Source organism: Rhinoderma darwinii, chromosome 5 (assembly GCF_050947455.1).
Source record: "Rhinoderma darwinii isolate aRhiDar2 chromosome 5, aRhiDar2.hap1, whole genome shotgun sequence".
Classification (NCBI taxonomy): Eukaryota; Metazoa; Chordata; class Amphibia; order Anura; family Rhinodermatidae; genus Rhinoderma; species Rhinoderma darwinii.
In genome coordinates this window covers 188145107-188166731 of record NC_134691.1, presented here as the reverse complement: position 1 = coordinate 188166731, position 21625 = coordinate 188145107, and the positions used below count along the sequence as shown (strand labels likewise).

Genomic DNA, 21625 nt, shown 5'->3' with positions numbered 1-21625 from the left:
CACAAGGGTACCTGAATAGTCCAGATGGTGGCCGCAGCTCTGGCACAGATGAGATGGGTGCAGCAGATGGCACCAAACGTGGCGGATGACACAGGAGCCGTAAGTTGCGCCAGAGGTGGCGGACTCCTCCTGGCGTGGCAGAAGACACAGGACGTGGCGGATTCCTCCGGACGTTTCCAATGACACAGGACGTGGCGGATTCCTCCGGACGTGGCAGATGACGCAGGACGTGGCACGACACGATACGAAGGCACAGCACCGGAACGGGTAACACGGCACGGTTAACAATTGCAACGGGAACCACTAAGGGACCATTTGCAAGACAGACTGGGAAAACTAACAACGCTCAGGCAAGGATTAGAAGGCCAGGGGCTTCTTATAGACCAGGAAATCGTGGCAGTTGATGATGACTATTTCCTATTTGCGCACGCTGGCCCTTTAAGGCCGGGCGCGAGCGTGCGCGCGCACCCTACGGGACACAGTCGAACGGAGCGGAAGTGGTGTTCTAGGCGAACTGCTCAATACTATCAGGACGTATCAGTGTCAAGTGTACTTGCTAGCTTTTCTTTCGTTATTATTTGGGGCCTGGATAAAGATAAGATGTTTAAGTTTATTTCTTCCTGTACCTTATGTGCTCAGTCTAAACTCTCTTGACAATTCCTACCATGCCCTGGATAGCGATTGAAACCTAGGCGGAGAAAACGAGTACACAGCGCCACATGGTGCAAGATAAACCTAGTGGATAAGGTCGATAAAATGCAAGGATAAGTCATTGCGCTCACCTATAAGGGTTGTACAAGTCAGGTACAACACTGATGTAAGCGTGTACAGTTTAAAAACCGCTGCAACTACCCAATCCAGAAACCGATAACGTAGGCACGGTACTGCAATAAGGATTAATGTAAAAGTCAAATGTATGGATATACAGGAAAGCACTGCTGGTAAGAATTAAATAGCGATGATAAATTCCTTGAATTGAATTGTGTCTTCGTCAGGCCGAGAGAACAAACAATAAAAAATTACATATTATATACACATCTAAAAAGGGTTACACAAATCAAGAACAGCCACAAAAAAACGCGAAAAGATTTAATGGAAAGAGCAGCTGTCAGTAACGTCCTAAAGTAAACAGATGTTAATTCAAAGTATGTGAATAAAACCACAAATAAACAAACCAACTCATTCGTAATGCATTATTCTGCAATTACGTGCAAGATGAGCATGATAGACATAATAACAGGGGTACATATTATGCCGTTATGAGCGGACGAGCGATGGAAAACCTGGAGAGGGACAGCGCAAAATACAGCAGTTAAAAGTCAATGTACTCTATTTACGTGTAACGTAGATTAGTCCATGGGGGGATGCGGATATACAGCGGCGGAGGAGATCAGACAGTTAGCGAACGGCATGAAAAGTTTCCCCGTAGTTATGGCAATAGAGAAGTGACGGAAGCAGCAGAGGGCCAAAAAGGGGAAGAAAGCCAACCAAACCAAAGTTTTATGAAAAATTGGCGAATAACCCTCAAAAGCCTTATACTCTTGAATATAAATTACTAATCGAACAAGGTTATAGTGAAGGACTTCTGTCCGAAAAATTTAATTTTCTAAATATTAACCACCCTAATTTACCTTTCCTTTATCACTTTCCTAAAGTCCACAAATCTACCACTAACCCCCCTGGACGCCCTATTATATCTGGTATAGGCTCTCTTACTAGCAACTTGTCCCATTTTATTGACTTACACCTCCAGCCTATAGTAGTGAAACTTCCCTCTTATCTTAAGGACTCCACACAACTTATTAGGGACCTTGGTGATTTAAACAAAACACATGGTTCCCACTGCCTTAATCGGCCCTATATACCAATATCCCTCATAAGGGCTTACTATCCATGGAGTCCTTTTTAACATTGGGCAGTCATATAGCTCTTTCCCAATCGTATTTTTCTTTGAGTCCATAGATTTTATTCTGAAACACTATTTTTACTTTCAACAAACAATGTTTTTGACAAAAAAAGGGGATGTGCAATGGGTTCTAGATTTGCTCCTTCATATACAAACCTTTTTATGGGCAGTTTTGAGGATCTTTTTATTTATGACAACCATACGTTTAGGGATAATATTGTGCTATAGAGACGATATATAGATGATCTGTTTTTTATTTGGAAGGGGAATGAAACAAGCAATATCCTTTTTATTAATTTTTTAAACAATAATGACTTTGGTCTGACTTTTACCCACAAGTATTCCTCCTCTTCTATTGAGTTTTTAGATCTTATCAGCAAAGACGAAAAGAGGCTTTTTACCACCAACACCCATTTTAAAACTGTTGATAACAACTACTTAGATTTTAAAAGTGCACATCATCCCTCCTGGCTTCGTAACATACCATTTGGGCAATTCAGGGCAATTAGAAAGAATTTCTCTAGTAATAAGCAATTTCATTTTGCATGCACCATTTTAAAGGAGAAACCTTTTCCACACGGTCTAATGAAAGGAGCTATGCTTAAAGCTTCTAAACTCACACAGGATTCATGTATTTTACCCTCTAATAGAATAAATATCAAAAAGTGGCGATTCCAACACTTTTAGTTAAAATTTCATCACTACATACAACTCTGGAAGCAGAGCTTGTTTGAACATTATAACAAAAGCATTGGCATATCCTGAAAAGTGAACCATACCTAAAAAGGAATTCTCCCTGATTAAACCTTCAATTACGTTCAGAAGGTCCCAAACATTACGCAACCTGTTAGCACCCAGTAGATTGAAGAATATTGACATGAAGATTTACAATACACTCCCTTCTATTAGTGGCTCTTTCCGCTGTGTACATCAGAGATATTTGTGCTACACCAATATCCCACATGGTTGCAAAACCTTCATGTCCACTACAACTAGCGAATCTTTCCCAATAAAATCACTCCTCAATTGTAGTAGGAATTTTGTTATATATTTGCTGAAATGTCCATGCAATCTTCAATATGTGGGAAGAACCACACAACAATTAAGATGTAGGATCAACAAACATAGATCTAATGTGAAAATTGGTTTTATGAAACAGTGTGTCCCGTCATTATATTACAGTACACAAGTGATTTCAACAACATCCTAGTCACCCCAATAGAATATATCCCCCCATCATATGGGGATAGATGTACTAGATTAAAACAGAGAAAATTTCGAGATTTTCAAGCTCTCCTGTTTACAAACCAGTGGCCTCAATGATTTATCTGAATCCTCATTGGATTAAACCCACAATACATTAATTTACATGTTGACATATTCTGTCTTTTTTTTTTTTTTTTTTATACATTTTTGAAGTACATTTTTCTGATCTATATTTTTAAGTTACTGTAACTTACCTTTTTCCAATTATAATCAGTGCTTTATGTATTACTGTATTTTATAATTTTATGTGCCTTAATACTGTATACACATTTTTTCTTCATTTACTTCTTTTCTAAAGCATATTTCACCAATTTTGCCATATATTTGAGCATTTACAAATCATTTGCCCCTCGATACTTATCTTTCCCTTTTGATAATCAAATTTTATATATTCCATTACCCTATCAGCTTCCTCCCCCCTTTTTTTCTCCATTCCTTTGCCGCCCTCTTTATTTCATGTGTATACTTACCTATTCCTGTCTTCGCTTCATTCTGCTTTACATCTCTTTGGTTCTCGTCTTGGGGAGTTCATACCGCTTGTCTTGGTTCGCTTTCTTCCCCTTTTTGGTCCTCTGCGGCTTCCGTCACGTCTCTGTTGCCAAAACTACGGGGAAACTTTTCGTGCCGTTCGCTAACTGCCTGATCTCCTCCGCCGCTGTATGTCCGCATCCCCATGGACTAATCTACGTGACACGTAAATCGAGTACATTGACTTTAAACTGCTGTATTTTGCTCTATCCCCCTCTTTCCATGGCTCATCCGCTCATAACGGCATACTATGTACCCCTGCTATTCTAATATCCATCATGCTCATCTTGCACGTAATTGCAGAATAATGCATTATTAACCCCTTAAGGACGCAGCCACTTTTGGACCAAATGACACAGCCTCATTTTTTTAAATCTGACATGTTAATATATGTGGTATTAACTTTGGAATGCTTTTACCTATCCAAGCGATTCTGAGATTGTTTTCTCGTGACATATTGTACTTTATGTTGGTGAAAAAATGTGGTAGATAAATTCAATTTTTTTTGTGAAAAACACTCAAAATGTAGAGAAAATTAGCATTTTTCTAAATTCAAATGTATCCTCTTGTAAGACAGATAGTTATACCACATAAAATAGTGACTATTTAACATTTCCCATAGGTTTACTTTGTTTGCATCATTTTTTGAACATCCTTTTATTTTTCTAGGACGTTACAAGGCTTATAAAATTAGCAGCAATTTCTCACATTTTCAAGAAAATTTCAAAAGCCTATTTTTTTTTTTTAGAGAACAGTTCAGATCTGAAGTTGCTTTGAGGGCCTTTTATATTAGGAACCCCTATAAATCACCCCATTTTAAAAACCGCACCCCTTGAAGTATTCAAAACAGCTTTTAGAAAGTTTCTTAACCCTTCATGCTTTTCACAGGAATTAAAGCAAAGTGGAAGGGAAATGTGCAAATTTAATTTATTTTTTTTTGCAGAAATTCAATTTTTCCTGTAATACTGAAGGTTTTTACCAGAGAAACACAACTGAATATTTATTGCCCTGATTCTGCAGTTTTTAGAAATATCCCACATGTGGCTCTAGTGTGCTACTGGACTGAAACAAAAGCCCCAGAATCAAAGCAGCACCTAGTGGATTTTGGACCTTCCTTTTTCTTAAATTATATTTCAGGCACCATGTCAGGTTAGAAGAGGTCATGTGGTGCAAAAACAAAGGAAACCCCACAAAAGTGACTCCATTTGGGAAACTACACCCCTAGAGGAATTCATCTAGAGGTGTAGTGAGCATTTTGACCACACAGGTATTTCATAGATTTCTTTAGAATTGGGCAGTGAAAATGAAAAATCACATTATTTTCCAATAAGATGTAGCTTTACCTCAGAATTTTAAATTTTTTCAACAAATAAATGCGGAAAAGCACCCCAATATTTGTAAAGCAACTTCTCCAGAGTACGGAAATACCCCATATGTGGTAATAAACTGCTGTTTGGATATACATCAGGGCTCAGAAGGGAAGGAGCGCCATTTGGCTTTTGGAGAGCAGATTTTGCTGGATTGGTTTTTCTGCACCACGTCGCTTTTGCAATGCCCCTTAGGTACCAGTACAGTGGAAACTCCGCAAAAGTGACTCCATCTGGCAAACTACACTCTTTGAGGAATTCATCTAGGGGTGTAGTGAGCATTTTGCCCCTATAGGTGTCTCATAGATTTTATTATAAATGGGCAGTGAAAATAAAAAACTCAATTTTTTTCCAATAAGACGTAGTATTAGTTCAAAATTTTTTAATTTTCTCAAAGGCGAAAAAGCACTGTAACATTTGTAATGCGACTTCTTCAGAGTAGGAAAATACCCAATATGTGGTCATAAACTGCGGTTTGGATACTCGGCAGGATACAAGGGAAGGAGCGCCATTTGGCAGTTGGAGCAGAGATTTTCCAGGATTGATTCCTGGGCTCCATGTTGCATTTACAAAGCCCCTGAGGTACCAGTACAGTAAGAACCCCTGAAATGTGCTCCATTTGGTAAACTACACCCCTTGAGGAATTAATCTAGGGGTGTAGTGAGCATTTTGACCACACAGGTTTCTGCTGAATTTATTAGAATTGGGATGTGAAAAAAAAGTATTTTTTTTTTTGCGAAAACATGTAGTTCTAGCCCAAAATTTAGCATTTTCACAAAGACTATAGGAGAAAAGCACCTCAACGTTCGTAAAACATTCTCTCAAGAGTTAGGCAATACCCCACACGTGGTCATAAATGGCTATTTGGACACACCGCAAGGCTCTAAAGGGAAGGAGCGCCATTTGGCTTTTGGCCATTTAGTGTTTGAGTGGAGATTCATTTTTGACACCATTTTGCGTTGAGCTATAGTACCAGTACAGTGGTACCCTCGAAAAATTACCCCATTTTGGAAACTAGATCCCTCAAAGAATTTAGGGGTGTAGTGAGCCTTTTGACCAAGTGTTTTTCAAAAATGAGTACACAATAGATGTTGCAGATTGAAAATTTCTGTTTTCCACAGATATGCCATTTCAGTGCCCAATGTGTTGTGCCCAGCTTGTACCACCGTAGACACACATCCCATAAGTTAAACGGATTCTCCAGAATACAGTATACCCCATATGTGGTCATAAATTGCCGTTTTGGCACACTGCCAGGCTCAGTTGGAACACCATTTGGCTTTTGAAGCACCAGTTTTGCGTGGTGTTTTACTGGTATTTCAGCTTATAATGTGGGGCATATGTAAGCTGGGCAGAGTACATCAGGGCATAATAGGATGATGTAATAATTGGGTGAATGAATAATCCATGGATTGGTGTGGTACGCTTTGAACCAATCCTTTATGCACAGGCCGGGTTTTTGGGGTATTATACAAAATATCTGCGCTCCAGTTTTGCTTAATCTTTGACTTCTTCACTAGCCCAGTAAACAGCACAAGGCCCTAAAGTTTCCTCATCTCCGCTGCATCTACAGGGTGCACCTGTGGCGTCCAGCAAATGGCGATTTGGGGTATTTAGTGAAATTTTACTGGACCTAAAAAATTAGTCTGGGCCGACATTTAGCATCCTTTTGCATCATTGCGTTTTGAGAGTCCGAACGTGTTATTTTTCCATTGACGGAGCTGTGTGAGGGCTTGTTTTTTTGTGGAATGAGCTGTAATTTTTATTCTTTCCATTTTGGGGTACATGCGAATATTTTTTTTTTTTTTTTAATCACTATTTACTCAATTTTTTGGGAGATGAGGAAACCAAAAAACAGCAATTCTAGCACGTGTTTTTTTTATATACAGTGTTCACCGTGCAGTATAAACAACATGTTAACTTTATCCTGAGGGTCCATACGATCAGTGACACCAAATTTATATCGTTTTTTTTTACGTTTCACTACGTTCCCACAATAAAAATACTCTTTTCTGAAAAAATAAATAAATAAATCATGTGTTGCCATTTTCTGACAGCTATAACTTTTTTATTTTGTAGTTGATAGCGCTGCGGGAGGACTTGTTTTATGCGTGACGAACTGTAGTTTCCATTGGTACCATTTTGCGTTACTTAAAACTTTTTGATCAGGTTTTATTACAAAAAAATTTGAGACCAGATGACCCAAAAATAAAATGCTGTAGTTTTTCATTAAAAAATTGTACGGTTTTCACCATGCGGTAAAAAATGATGTGATATTTTTATAGATCGGGCCGTTCAGAACGCGGCGATGCCTAATTATGTATTTTTTTTTTCTTTCAGGTTTTCATTTTTTTTCTAATTATAAAGGAGTTGATCAGGGAAACAGGGCGATTCTTGTTTTTATTAGTTCAAACTTTTATTTTTATTTAACTTTTTTTTTTGCCTATTTCACTTTTTTTGTTACACTGACCTGGGGGCTTGAAGATCTGATCCCCTGTACAATACACTGCACTACTTATGTAGTGCAGTGTATTGTAACTGTCATTCTTCATCTGACCGTTGGCGTGTTAGGTCCTCGGGCAGGACCTAATAGGCTTCCGTACCCGGGCAACCAGGAAGCCTAGCAACGGCTACCTGGTTGCCATAGCAACCATCGCCACCCGCAATCCATCGCTGGGGGGGCCGGGGGTACAGAGGGAACCCCCTCCCTCTGTCAACCACTTCAATGCGGCGGACGCTATTGACAGCTGCATTGAAGGGGTTAAACGGCGGCGATCGGCGGTAACTTCCACCGCCTCTGTTGCATCGGGATGTCAGCTGTGTATTACAGCTGACAGCTGCTGAAGATGAAGCGCGCACAGCTCCTGTGCCTGCTTCATCTACAGGGCGTGACTGTACGCCCTTGGGTGGGAATGCACTTTAAATCTGGACGTACAGTCACGCCCAATAGCGGGAAGGGGTTAATCATTTGGTTTGTTTATTTGTGGTTTATTCACGTACTTTGAATTAACATCTGTTTACTTGATGACGTCACTGACAGCTGCTCTTTCCATTAAATCTTTTTTCGCGTTTCTTTGTGGCTTCTGTTGATTTGTGTAACCCTTTTTAGATGTGTATATAAGATGTCATTTTTTTTTATTGTTTGTTCTTCCTTGGCCTGACTAGGACACATGTCCTGTGTCGAAACGAGTTTCCGTATATTAAACAATTCAAGGAATTTATCATCTGAATTAAATTCTTACCAGCAGCGCTTTCCTGTATATTCATACATTTTACTTCTTTTACATTAATGTGGATAGCGATTGTGAAGGATTTTGCTACTGATCTGCCACATGCTCAAAGGTTTTCCACCATCTGGGTCGTTAATCGATTCTACAAAATGGCTCATTTTGTTTAATTGTCTGGATTGCCCTCCGCTTCACAACCATCACAAATGCTTTCCATATTAAGTTTTTTGCTACAGCATATGGTCTCTGATTATGGCGTACTGTAACGTCTATGGCCACGGCCCGTCGTTCGGACTTAAACCTCGACGGTCGTGTCCATGGACATTCTACCTGTGTGCAGCGTCGTCGTCCTGTGAGGCGCCGGCACTCACTTCCGGACAACGAGACTGTCTCTGGAGGGCACGCGCGCACGCTCTTAAAGTGCCAGTGCGCACATATTGCAGGAAGTCTGCAATCTAGCCCAGGATGCCCTTGCCTATAAAAAGGGCTCTGCCCTCTTGTTTTTGCCAGAGCGTTGTTTGTTACCCGAAGTTTGTCGTGCTAATGGTCTCCCAGTGTCTTCCAGTTTCCCAGTGTACCTTGTTCCCGTATCTTGTTTCCGTGTTACCCAGTTCTAGTGCCGTGCTGTGCTGTTGCCGTGTTGTGCTGCGGTCTACGCCTGTTTTGCTATGCCTCACCTGACGTCTTCCCGCTGCCTGGTCCCAGACGTTCCTGCCTTGCTACTATCTACGTTGCCTCAGGTATCCTCACTGAACTATTGAACTCTGTACTTTACCTGTTTGGCCACCTGCCATCCCGCTACGCGATACGACCCAGTGGGTCCACACCCCGCATCGTGACCGTACGCTCTGGCCATGGATTCCGCTGGTCAATTCAAAGGCATGTCACCCTCCCAAGCCATGCAGGCGGACCTGCTGGATCTCTGAGCTAGACCGGATTAACACCTTGTGGCAGTGGCACAGCAGCTAGGGTCACTAGTTGCCTCTCTTCCTGCCTCTATGCAAGCTCCTCAAGTCGATCGTCCTGGATCCTCGGCTCTCGCTGCCATTGCCCTCTCGGTTCGATGGAGACGCCAGTACATGTCGGGTTTCTGAACCAATGCCACATTCATTATGCTGCACGCCCAAGCTTTTCCGTCGGACGGAACCAAGATCGCGCTCATCATATCCCTACTGGCCGGCAAGGCTCTGGCCTGGGATAATCCTATCTGGGAACGTCAGGGACCCAAGATTTCCAGGGGTTTGTGCGATTTTATTCCGGACTGTTTTCGAGGAGCCAGGGCGAGTCTCGTCGGCAGCCACTGCTATCTTCAACCTTCGCGAAGAGGACAGCTCCGTGGGCGAATATACGATCCAGTTCCGGACTCTGGCAGGAGAGCTGTCCTGGAACAATGAGGCCTTGGTGGCATCCTTTTGGCATGGTCTGTCGTCGGAGATCAAGGACGAACTGGCCGCTCGAGTCCTGCCTTGGACGACTTGATTCTGCTTGCTACTCGGGTAGACCTAAGGCTGAGGGAGAGATCTCGCGAGGTTCGTCAGGAGTGACGGAGTCCTAGGCTGGCGCCCAACTTACAGCAACCCCTCTTGCCTGCTTCGATTGCTTTGCCCGAGGTCCCGATGCAAGTAGACCGACTAAAATTATCGGTCCAGGAGAAATAGCGCAGGCTATCTGGTCTCTATTTATATTGCGGCCTCGCTGGTCGTGTTGTGCGTCTGTGCCCTCATAAGACAAAAAACCCCAGCGCCTAGGTTTGGTTGGAGAGACAACCCTGGGCGTTAATGCATTGAATCGAGAACTCTCTTCCAAACTATTCATTCCCGTAACCATCACAGCTGGCGAGAGGTTCCATCCAGTCTCTGCCTACCTGGACTCCGGCTCTGCAGCCAACTTCATCTGCCAAGACCTTGAGGATCTTCCCCAGTTGCCTACTATCCTGCTTGAAAGGCCGTTGATCTTTGCCTTGGTGGATGGACTGCCATTGCCTGACCCAGTTGTGACCAAGCCATTGAGACTCCAAGTGGGAGCTCTTTATGCTGAGCTCCTCTCCCTGTTCGTCCTGTCCAAGGCCGTCAATCCTGTGCTGCTGGGTTTGCCTTGGCTCCGTCTGCATGCTCCCGTCCTGGATTGGAAATCTGGAGAGGTTCTCCAGTGGGGCCTGAAGTGTCTTGACCACTGTCTGGGTCATATCCAGTCGCTACAGCCTGCTCCTCTTCAGCCATTGGCAGGGTTGCCTTCTTGTTTCTCCATGTTCTCCGATGTCTTCAATAAAAAGGTGGCTGAGACCTTGCCGCCATACCGGGCATATGATTGTCCGATCGACCTGGTTGCTGAATCGTATCCTCCTCGTGGTAGAGTATACCCTCTCTCCTTGCCAGAGACCCAGTCCATGTCGGCCTACATTAAGGAGAACCTGGAGAGGGGTTTCATTCGTAAATCCTCATCCCCGGCAGGCCGGGGTTCTTCTTTGTTAAGAAAAAAGATGGATCGCTACAACCCGAAGTCTAAATCCGATCATGGTGAAGAACAGGTATCCTCGGCCTTTGATCTCTGAACTGTTTGATTGCATACGGGGGGCTAAAAGTTTTTTCTAAGCTGGACATGCGGGGGGCCTACAATCTGATCCGGATTCGTCGAGGTGTCGAGTGGAAGCCTGCCTTTAATACTCGAGATGGGCACTATGTATACTTAGTTATGCCCTTCGGCCTGTGTAACGCCCCCGCAGTATTTCAAGAATTTGTCAATGACCTTTTTCGTGATCTCCTTTTTTTTTTTAAATATCCTTTTTATTGTCAGTTTTCACATTTTCTTACAAACATTTCACGTAAGAGTTACATCATGAGTGCGCAGCACTCAACTGTCATGGGATTAACTTTTAAATTAAATTCAACATAACATATAAACACACCAACATAGAAACATGGCATAATTGTCGATCTTCAGATGGACCAAACAAACATGACTCCCCCAACTCCAACACCACCTAGATCATCAATGAGTTTCCACTCATCCTTTCTCCCCCAGCTGGCTCACAGTTGCATCCTCCCTAAAACGCCTGCCAAGAGCTGCGTGCAGTACCACTTTGTGTACTGGAAAGGCCTAACAATTTCCGCTATTTCGGCTGTTGTACATTGCGTTTCTATAAATACTTGCCACTTATCAAATAGCTTCTTGGTTCCCGTTTCCTTCCGCCTTTCCACCTCCACCCTCTCAAGAACCAATAACTGTTTCAGCCGTGACACAATCAATTCTAACCCCGGCGTGTCTGCCTCTAACCAGTGACTCAGGAGGCATCTCAAAGCTACCAGTAGAATCGTGTGCACCAACACGGGAGGTGATCTTACTCCTCGAGCACCCTCTTCCTCTGGCGGCCGCGCTTGATGGAATAGTAGCGCTTGAGGCGTCATTGGGAGATTCGTTTTCCAATGGTCCTTCATATATTTCTGTACCATCCCCCAAAATCGTTTCGTATGTACACACCCCCACACTCCATGCCACAAATTCGTCAGTGGTGTATTGCACTTGGGACAACTTGTAATGCGATCAGGGAAAGATTGTGCGGGCAAGATATTAAAGCCATATATAGCTGCATGCATCAACTTGAAATAGGTTTCCATCCAGCTCTCATTTATCACACTCTTCCGTACCGTCTCCCAACCTCCCAGTATGGTCTCTCCTATATCTGGATCCTGAGTCCACCGTTCCCAGCTTTTAAAACTAATCCTTAATTGCGGACGAACAAAACCCTCTCAATGCTCTATACATTCCTAAAATGGTCGCCCGCCCAGTTGTTGGACCTATGACCTCATCCAGAGTGTGCGTAGTAGCTTCCTTACTCAAATCCCTGAGCCTGGAGGTACAAAATGTTCGTACCTGAAGTACTTGCAAAAAATTGACTATCTACAATGGGTCTGAGTTTAGCGGTGATTTCCTCCCCAGTTAACCACCTCTTTTCCTCTGTATGCATAAGATCCCCTGCGCTACCAATGCCTACCCTCCCCCATGAGGCAATTCCGTCCCCCTTGTCCATTCCCGGTAAAAACTCCGGATGACCGCTCAACGGCATATACTTCGATACCAGGTGGGGTAACCCAAACTGCTTACGTACCACTTTCCAAGCTAGAACTGTATCTCTCAATACAATGGAGGTTTTGAGACGGCACGGAAGAGAAGCGATTCTACAATGTAACAAAGCTTTCAGGTTCCAAGGTGAAGCATACTCCCCTTCCAGATCTAAATTGGAATAATTACTTGTTTCATGAAGCCAATCTACTACATGACGCATAAGACAGACCACGTTATAACCCCTGACATTCGGAAAGTTCACACCCCCTTCTTGTTTGCCCATCATGAACTTGGTGAGTGCTATGCGCGGCCTTTTTCCTGCCCATATAAATTTAGTGAATGAAGCCGTCAATTTCGAGACATCCACATGCTTCAATAAGAGAGGTAGCGTTTGAAAGGGGTATAGCAATCTAGGAAAACTAACCATCTTGATCAGATGACATCTTCCCAAGAGGGACAACGGCAATTGGCCCCATCTAGTGAGTTCCGCTTGTATTTTTTTAATTAACGGGGGATAATTTAAGCCATACAGAGTGTCTGGTACCCTCCCTATTTTGATACCCAGATAGGTAATGCAGTGTTCCACCGGTGATATCCCGCAACCCAAGGATTGCCAAAAGGTCTTTGGCAATGGCCTGCCCAACTCCAGCAGTTCGCTCTTAGCTATATTGACTTTGTATCCCGAGCATTGCCCAAATTCCTGCAAAAATTGAAAAACCTTCCCTAAATGCTCCTGAGGGTTTGACATAAAAAGTATGACATCATCAGTGAACAGGGCTAATTTCACTGCACAAGATCCCACTTGAATGCCTCTGAACATATCCGATTCCTCCAAGAATCTGGCCATAGGTTCCAGTGCTAGATTGAATAGCAGGGGCGACAAGGGGCAACCCTGTCGTGTTCCTTTATGTAATTGGAAGGGATCTGATAGGAACCCCGAGGAATGAATGCGTGCTTGCGGGCTAGTGTAGACTCCCTTCAGGAAGACCCGGAAATCTCCCTGAATGTTCATTTTGTCTAGCACCATCCCCAGCCATTCCCATTGTATGTTATCAAAGGCTTTCTCTGCGTCTAGCGCTAAAAGTGCCGGCCTGGTACCTGGCTGGGGATCGTGCCTGACTGTTTCTAGCACCGTCAATACCTTGCGTAAATTTGTCACTGCAGCCCTGCCCTTTACAAAGCCTACCTGAGATTTTCCCACCAGTATGGGTAGATACATAGCCAGTCGATTGGCCAAAATTTTTGTGAGCAATTTCTGATCTTGATCTATCAGCGAGATGGGGCGGTACGACCCCGGGTCAAGAGGATTCTTCCCCTTTTTGGGTAACACCTTTTATATGCACTACCTTGGCCTCTGCTGGTAAAGCTCCCGTTCCTAGTAAAGTATTATAATATGCCACCAAGGTAGGGCTGATTTCTTCTCTCAGAGATTTGAAAAACTCCCCTGTGAATCCATCCGGACCCGGGGCCTTTCCGTTAGATAATGTTTTAATGGCGCTCCAAACTTCCTCTAGTGTAATCTCCACGCTCAAATGACCATTCTGCTCCTGGGTAAGCCCTGGCAACTTCACCTTCTCCAAAAATTCCCTCCCTTTTTGGAGATCTATGGGTGTTTCTGAGTAAAGGGCTTGGTAATATTTACTTAATATGGTATTGATTTTTTTTTGGGTCCGAGGTAGGAGTTCCGTTTTTGATTCTTTAAGTGTTGAAATATGTGCCGGTGCATACCTCCCCTTTGCTAACCGCGCTAATAATTTGCCCGCCTTATTGCCGAAACGCATTAAATCAGCATCAAATTGGGACCGGTAAATACTCTCTCTTTTGTCTAACCATTGATCAAACTGTCGCTTGGCTTCCTTCCATTCCTCCCCCAATAGCATTGATGGCGAATGTAGGAATGCTGTGTACGCACGCCGTAATCTGTCGCTCGCTGCCTTGTATCCTTCGGTCGTCTTACGTTTAAGATTAGACATATACTGCATGATTTTCCCTCTTATTACCGCCTTGGCTGTACGCCAATACAATGACGGTTCCGAACGATGCGCTACATTATCCCCATCGAATTCCATCCACCACCCCTTAAGCTTCTGTGTAAAGCCCTCATCCTTTGCCAGAAAAGCGGGAAACCTCCAGATAAAATCCGTTCCTCTAGCTACTTTGCCAGCCAATGTAATGGTAACCGGAGCATGGTCCGAAATAACTAAATCTTCAATTGCCGCTTCGCGTAAACGTCGTGCCATTGCGTCACTAACTAACAAATAATCAATACGCGACCATGACTGATGAACATGAGAGAAATGTGTATATTCCCGCGCATCTGGGTGTAAACTCCTCCACGCATCTATTAGGGCCGTGTGTCTTAAAAAGTCGGGCAAGATCTTATCTCTATTTCTCTGCGAACTAGTCCCTGCGCTCCTATCCTCCTTTGAAGACCTTACAGTGTTAAGGTCTCCCCCTAAAATCAAAAACCTAGTGCGATCCTGCTGGAGTTGGGTTTCCAAGTGACCAAAAAAAACAGTGTTAACCGTATTTGGGCCATACACATTATGAATACTGATGGTTTCCCCTGCATGCTCCATCACTAGATGGATCCAACGGCCCTCGTCATCCCGCTCCTGGGACACCAGCGTAAACGCAAAGTTTTTATGTACCAGAATTATAACTCCCGCCTTACCCTCCCTTGCCGACGAGCCAAAAACCTGACCCACCCAGAACTTTTGCAAATACTTAAACTCCGGCTCGGTTAGGTGAGTTTCCTGCAATAGGGCCACATCAGGATGCAATCGTTTCATGTGCCTTAAAAGTTTGGTCCGTTTCTGGGGGGATCTCAGCCCTTTAACGTTCCAAGAAACTATTTTCATGTTATTGGACCGTGTTTAAGATGAGCTAAAGTGCCTAAAAGTTGTGTGGAGTCCAGGGAGTCAGATCCGTCTTTTCCCAAGAGCCATGTACAAACATTAACATTATCATTAACATCATAACCAAACCCTGGCTTGAAAGCCAGAACCAACAAGGCCAACCATCCCTTACCTAACAAAATCATAAAATCACCTGCGGCAAGGGTTAGCAGTCCCTTAATACCCACTGGTGTATGTGACTTCACTTTTTTCTGTTATGCCAGAACGCGCCCCTCCCTCCCCCTCCCCCCCCAGCCTGCCTATATGTCTCCTTCCATGAGGAAGTAACACCTGCCCTTGCCCCCTCAGTACCTCTTTGTCGCCTGCGCACCCTTATGTACCTTCCCTTATCATTACTTTAACAGCCTAGAGTCCGTTAGGATTGCATCCTCACATTTCCCTATGAACCTTGCTTCGCTTCAAGGTTTCCCTACCTCCGTGCCCCCTATCTCCTACCACAATTTCCCTCAGTCTGCCATTGTAACAGATAACACTAATCCCTTGCGTGGGGGAGGCATTGTATCACTCCCGGTCAATCCCGCCCACCAGGGACAATCTCAGATCCTGATCGAACTCCCTCACAAATATCTTGCAGTGAAAAAGCAGGGAAATATCAGAATGCATATACTTCAACCTTGATAACATTGTAGCATTGTAACAATAGGTCAACTATTAGTGCTGTATAAGACTGCAAAATATCCCCCTCAATAACTTTCAGATTATCTGTAAACTTATCTGTAGCTGGTCGGAATCTGCAATTGGTCTACAGCGTCCACAAAATCACATCGGCTTAAATAAAATGTGCCAAAAAGGACTTCGTCCGTCAATCAGGAGACGTGGATCGGGTGCGGTCCCGTGTTCGCCTCTGCGGCTTCGGAGAGTGCCCTCTATTTCCGGCTCGACCCCCCCGGGATCTTCCAGGTGTGGGCATTAAGGCTTCTGCCCAGGTACGCTCCATATTTAGCCGGTTCCTTTTGTCTTCTCTTGACTTGCGCTGCGGACTATGTACTGGACTGTGACGCTCCTCTTGCTGTGATCTGTTCCCACAAAGCTCCGCAAGTGTGTCCTCCGCTTCCTGTGGAGTGGTGAAAACCTTGTTCCGCCCGTTCTCTTGAAACACCCGCAGGGTGGCTGGGTACTGCAGGCTAAAGCGTATTCTCGCTTGGAACAGCGCGGTGCAGATCTTGCTGAAAGCCCGCCTTCGTTTTGCAACCTCCGCCGAGAAATCCTCAAATAGTAGCACTTTCATGCCCATTATTTCCAAAGGACGCGATCTGCTGCGGAAAGCTTTCATGAGTGCCACCTTGTCATTGTAATCCAACAGTTTGAAGATCACTTGTCTGGGACGATGTGAATTATGGTCAGCTGTTGCTGGGAGGTTTCTGGGGTCCGGCCCCACTCTATGCGCCCTCTCCACCCGGCAGGGACGGGGGAGACCTAAGGCTTCCGGCAATGTCCTCTCACACACTCGCTGCAAATCAGCAGATATCACCGCTTCTTTCAGCCCCACCAGTCGCAGGTTGCTCCTCCTGGAGCGGTTTTCCAGATCCTCCACCTTGTCCCCCAACTGCGCAGTAACAGACAGCACCCCTTTGAGTTTGGATTGCAGGCGTTCATTTTCATCCTCCAGCAGCGTCATACGCTGTTCTAACTCATCAGCTCTGATAGTGACTTGTGCCAGCTCCGCATGCACGCGGTTTAGAGAATCTTGCACCGTTTTTTCCAGCGCCTTTTGCAGGTCTGGCGCTATCTGTTTGGCTACTTCACGGGCCAGGGTTACATAGTCAATGGCTACTGGAAGAGCGGACAGTACATGCTCTGCCGGGCTTGAAAGCTGGGACTGATGGTGCTGCAGCTCATCTTCCTGTGTGTATAGCAGGGTCGCAGTGGCGGGAAGCGCCGCCATCTTACCTCCCTTTACCACGGCCGCGGCTGATTCCTCCATGGCTGGCTTCTGCGCGCTTCTGAGGAGGTACCTGTCCATACAGGCACCACCGATGATGTTGCCGTGTGCAAGGCTGGTGACTTCCCCGCTGATTATCGTCGCCGTAGCGACTATTGCGAGCTTACAGCCTGAACGGGAGCGGGAGCTCAGTCACTCGCGTCCTGCATCCCCAGCGCCGGAACCGGAAGTCTTCGTGATCTCCTTTTATGTTTGTGTTGTGGTGTATCTCGATGACATTTTGTTTTTTTTTATTTTCCCCAGATCCAGTAACTCATCAAAGTCATGTCCGCCAGGTGTTGCTCCGTCTAAGAGAGAATCGCCTTTATGCCAAGCTGGCGAAGTGTGTGTTTTGAGAAGTCTCTCTCCTTCCTGGGCTATATCATCTCCGATCAGGGCCTCAAGATGAACCCCCCGAAGGTAAAGGCTTTCCTGGAGTGGCCACGCCCTCAAGGCTTAAGGGCCATACAACGCTTTCTGGGATTCATTCATTGTGACACGTACACTTTTTGTCTCTGTTCGGAAGAGCCTTGAGCAAAGCATTGAAGATTTCCTTGGATTTCTCCTCTGGTTACCATTCTCAAAGTAGGTCAGACTGAATGTGTCAATCAGTTTCTTTAGTGGGTTCTCCGTACCTGTGCCAATCCTTACCAAGATAACTGGCCAAACATGTTACCATGGGCTCAATTTGCCCACAACAATCATGTCTCTAAGTATTTGAGGAAATAATCGTTTTAGACACTTTGGTTTTATTACTCGGCTTCCTCCTTCTGTACAGCCTCAGATGCCAGAACTCTGCTGCCAAAACAAAGCAGTCTGATGAGTAACACCAACATCCAGGTCCAGTATTGCATTCTGGAGATGAAGATTGGTTGTCAAAGAGGAACATCTGACTTAAGTGCCATCCTATAAACATGCTCGATTCATTGGATCATTCCAGGTGCTCACGCAAATAAATCAGGTCAATCAGGTTAATTTGCCTTCTTTTTTCCTGATTCACAACTATTTCAACATTTCGCTTTCTCCAACCTTTAGTCATAAATACATTTTTCACTAAACCCAAGACTCTTCCTCCCTCTGGTCCTAAATCAACCTCTTGGGGTCAAACAAGTGCAGGATTGTAACCAAGTATGTTGGAGTATTTACTACCTAATTGACTGGAAAATATATGGTTCCTCCACAACTGATCAAACTGTTTAATTTAAAACATCCTCTCAAATCCCCTCGAATGTCACTTCAACTCACGGCTGCTGGCGTTGTTTCCATACCTACCCGTCTGCTGTAATGAGGTCACAGAGTAGCATCTTTAAAATGGAGAATCTAGCTGCTGGACCTTGCCAGTAAATAAGGTAGATTCTTCAGAGCTACTTAGAGGTTTTTCCCCCTTCTGAAAACTGATTGATTACCTATCCGCCTGATAGGTCATCAGTACATGATCTGTGGAGGTCTGACACCCCAACCCCGCCCAGATCAGCTGGTCCGGTGCCTCCGTGCACCGGACGTACATGCCGGAAGCACTTCGCTCCAGCCACGAAATAGCGGCCGAGCTGCAGTACTGCAGCTCTGCTCCTATTAAAGTGAATAGGAGCGGACCTGCAGTTTTGCAGCACGGCCGCTGAGCTATGTACGGAGCCAACTGCTTCCGGGCTCCGTACATAGCATTATGTGCCATAACATCCGGAGCCCGCAGGCCACCGAAGCGGCTTATCAGTGCCGGGTCCGGGTGTCGGACCCGCACCGATGATTTGCTGATGACCAATTCGGTGGATAGGTAATCGGTTGTCAGAAGGTGGACAACCCCTTTAACTTGCATTTTTGATCCTGACTATGACCTTAGCCTTGTTACTGGATTTTGCTGGTTTCATTCGGATTTGTCGCTTTGTACTTATCGTTTGACCTCAGGGTTTTGACCCCTGTCCTGTCTTCCGATTTACGTCTTTGTCTCATACTCTGTCTTGTTTCACCCTGACCACACTCCCGATGACGAGGCTTGAATTTGCATCCACCTACACTTTTTAGATAATCCTAGCAGCATACCTACTGCCAATCGGTGACTACTCAGGGAGACCGTGACCTGAGAAAGTCCATACCCCCTTGCAGGGATTAGGAGTGAAAAGCAGGAAGATTCCTTAGACTCCGCACCTCAGTTTAGCCAGCACCAAACTGGCAATCACGGTTCAAGGATTCCTTTTCTAGTCAGAATTGTAATGGCTGAACCTTCCTCTTGCAGTAGAACGATTTTAAAAACTTAGTCTTCGTACTAGAACACTGTTTTCTAACGCAATGCCTATCATGAGGTAAGTATGTGTATTTACAAAAACAGCATTTACAGTGCTTTTTAGATGCAGTACTGTTATGGCTCCCTGCTACACTACGTTTTCCACCTCTTAATTCTGGTACATTATCTGTGTTGCTATATTTTTGATTTGGGTAATTTTTACTACAGATTATGGGGCAGATTTACTAATGTCTAAGATTTAGAAAGAGTAAACTTGGACCAGGCTGTCAGAAGATGCACCAAATTTATTACAGTGTCACATGCTGTAAGATAAACTTCGCACATCTTGCTATACATGTTAGACACTTTTCTCTTTCTTTATGCCACTTTGTGGTTGGCTTAGTAAATTATGCTGTCATTTTATGCATTAAACCACGACACTTTCTGCTAAGCCAAGTCTCCTTTTCTTGACACTTTTCAAAAGTGTTTAGTGAGGCACAAGCATCTGTTTTTGGCGCATTTTGCTTCATAAAAAAATCTAAAATTTAATTCAACTTGATCTCTAAAAAATGTTCCACATTTTGGTGCATTTTACAAGGTCTAGGCTCAGTCAAATTGGTAAAACTTGCCCCTATGTGTTTACATCCGTGACAAACTTTCGTACAGGAAAATTCCTGAAATTTGGCATCACATGGAGAAGACAAATCCCATATCTTTTACTTGCAATCAATGATATTTAGCATTATTTTATATAAATAATGTTCGTTTGTAAGGAACAAAATATAATCTGGAGGTACATATTTACACAATATTTTCACACTCTGCTTTTTATAGGTAAACTCTGATAACCCATTGCTGATGGAAAGAATATTTTCCGGTAAGTTGTCTTCCTTTATTGCTTTAAATAACCACAAATGGTCACTTGCCGCAGTCAAAGCTAGAAGTAATAGAATTTGAGAAAACTAAGGCCATTAGAACGGATTCAGTTGAACTTTACCACCAGGTTTGACAAGCCTGGTTGTCTTATCGGTTTGATTTTGGGGTGACACTTCACTCCATAGTTGGGGGATTCGTGTTTTTTTTAATTTTTCTTATTTTTTTTGTATTTCATTTTTTTTGTCCAGGTCCTCAGACTGCTTCATCTGTATGAACACTAATATTATGCTAGGAGGCCTGATTTATATGCCACAGTTGATATGATTCTTAGTGTGTGTGTGTGTGTGTGTGTGTGTCCCGTTATTATGACCACCAGCTAATATTGAGTAACCGCCGTGTACAGCACGGACAGCATCTAGATGGGCTGGGAGTGACTCAATAAGGTGTTGGTAGGATGTCTCCGATATCTGGAGCCATGCGGACTGCAGTGCATCCCACATTTGCTGGAGAATGCATGGGGGAGGATCCATAAAGCAAACCAGACGATCAAGGTGGTCCCACAGATGCTCAATTGGGTTCAAGTCTGGAGAATTAGGAGGACAGGGAAGTAATTGGATGTCTTGGTCGTGCTCTTCCAACCACTGTCAGACATTTTTAGCCATGTGACATGTCGCATTGTCTTGCTGGAAGATTCGATCTACCCCAGGGAAAACCAACAGCATGTATGGGTGGACATGAGCTGCAACGATGGATTCATATCCAAACCGGTTCCTTCGAGTGCCTTCCACATGGATGAATGGGTCCAAAGAATGCCATGTAAAAATTCCCCAGACCATAACACTGCCGCCACCAGCTTTTGCCCTTCCAGCAATGGTTGCAGGGTGTTTGTTCTCTGATGTTTATCGCCCGACAAGCCAACGTCCATTCGTTCGATAAAGCCGAAAACATGACTCCTCAGAGAAGGCAACCCTTTGCCAATCACCGGCAGTCGAAATCCGATGCGTTCGTGCAAATTGTAGTCTCTTTGCTAGCATAGGAGCAGTGACCATCCGTCTGCTTCGGAGCCCCATACGCAGTAGGGTTCGCTGAGCTCTTTAAGACACACTTGTCGTAGCCCCCTGGTTGATTTTCACGGTGAGCTGCTCCACTGTAGCATGTCGTTCGGCCCTCGCGCACCTTCGTAGCCAATGGCACGTGATGCTCTGCAGTTTCCACATCCGTTATTCCCAATGGTGCCATTTGTCCTCTCACTATACACTTTTTCACCACAGCAACACGCAAACAGTTCACAAACTGCGCTATTTGAGAGCTACTGCCACCATTGGCCGAAAGCCAA

The 21625-nt window shown here is 44.4% G+C and overlaps 1 protein-coding gene across 2 annotated transcripts in view; it reads left to right on the top strand.

Moving 5' to 3' along the window:
- Positions 1 to 21625, top strand: part of LOC142651752 (uncharacterized) — a 296323-nt gene that overhangs the window by 156754 nt on the left and 117944 nt on the right. For both annotated transcript variants that reach the window (XM_075826806.1, XM_075826805.1), the window contains one exon: positions 20248 to 20290. In XM_075826806.1, coding sequence (XP_075682921.1) covers positions 20248 to 20290 — 43 coding nt within the window. The remainder of the gene's footprint in view (positions 1 to 20247; positions 20291 to 21625) is intronic.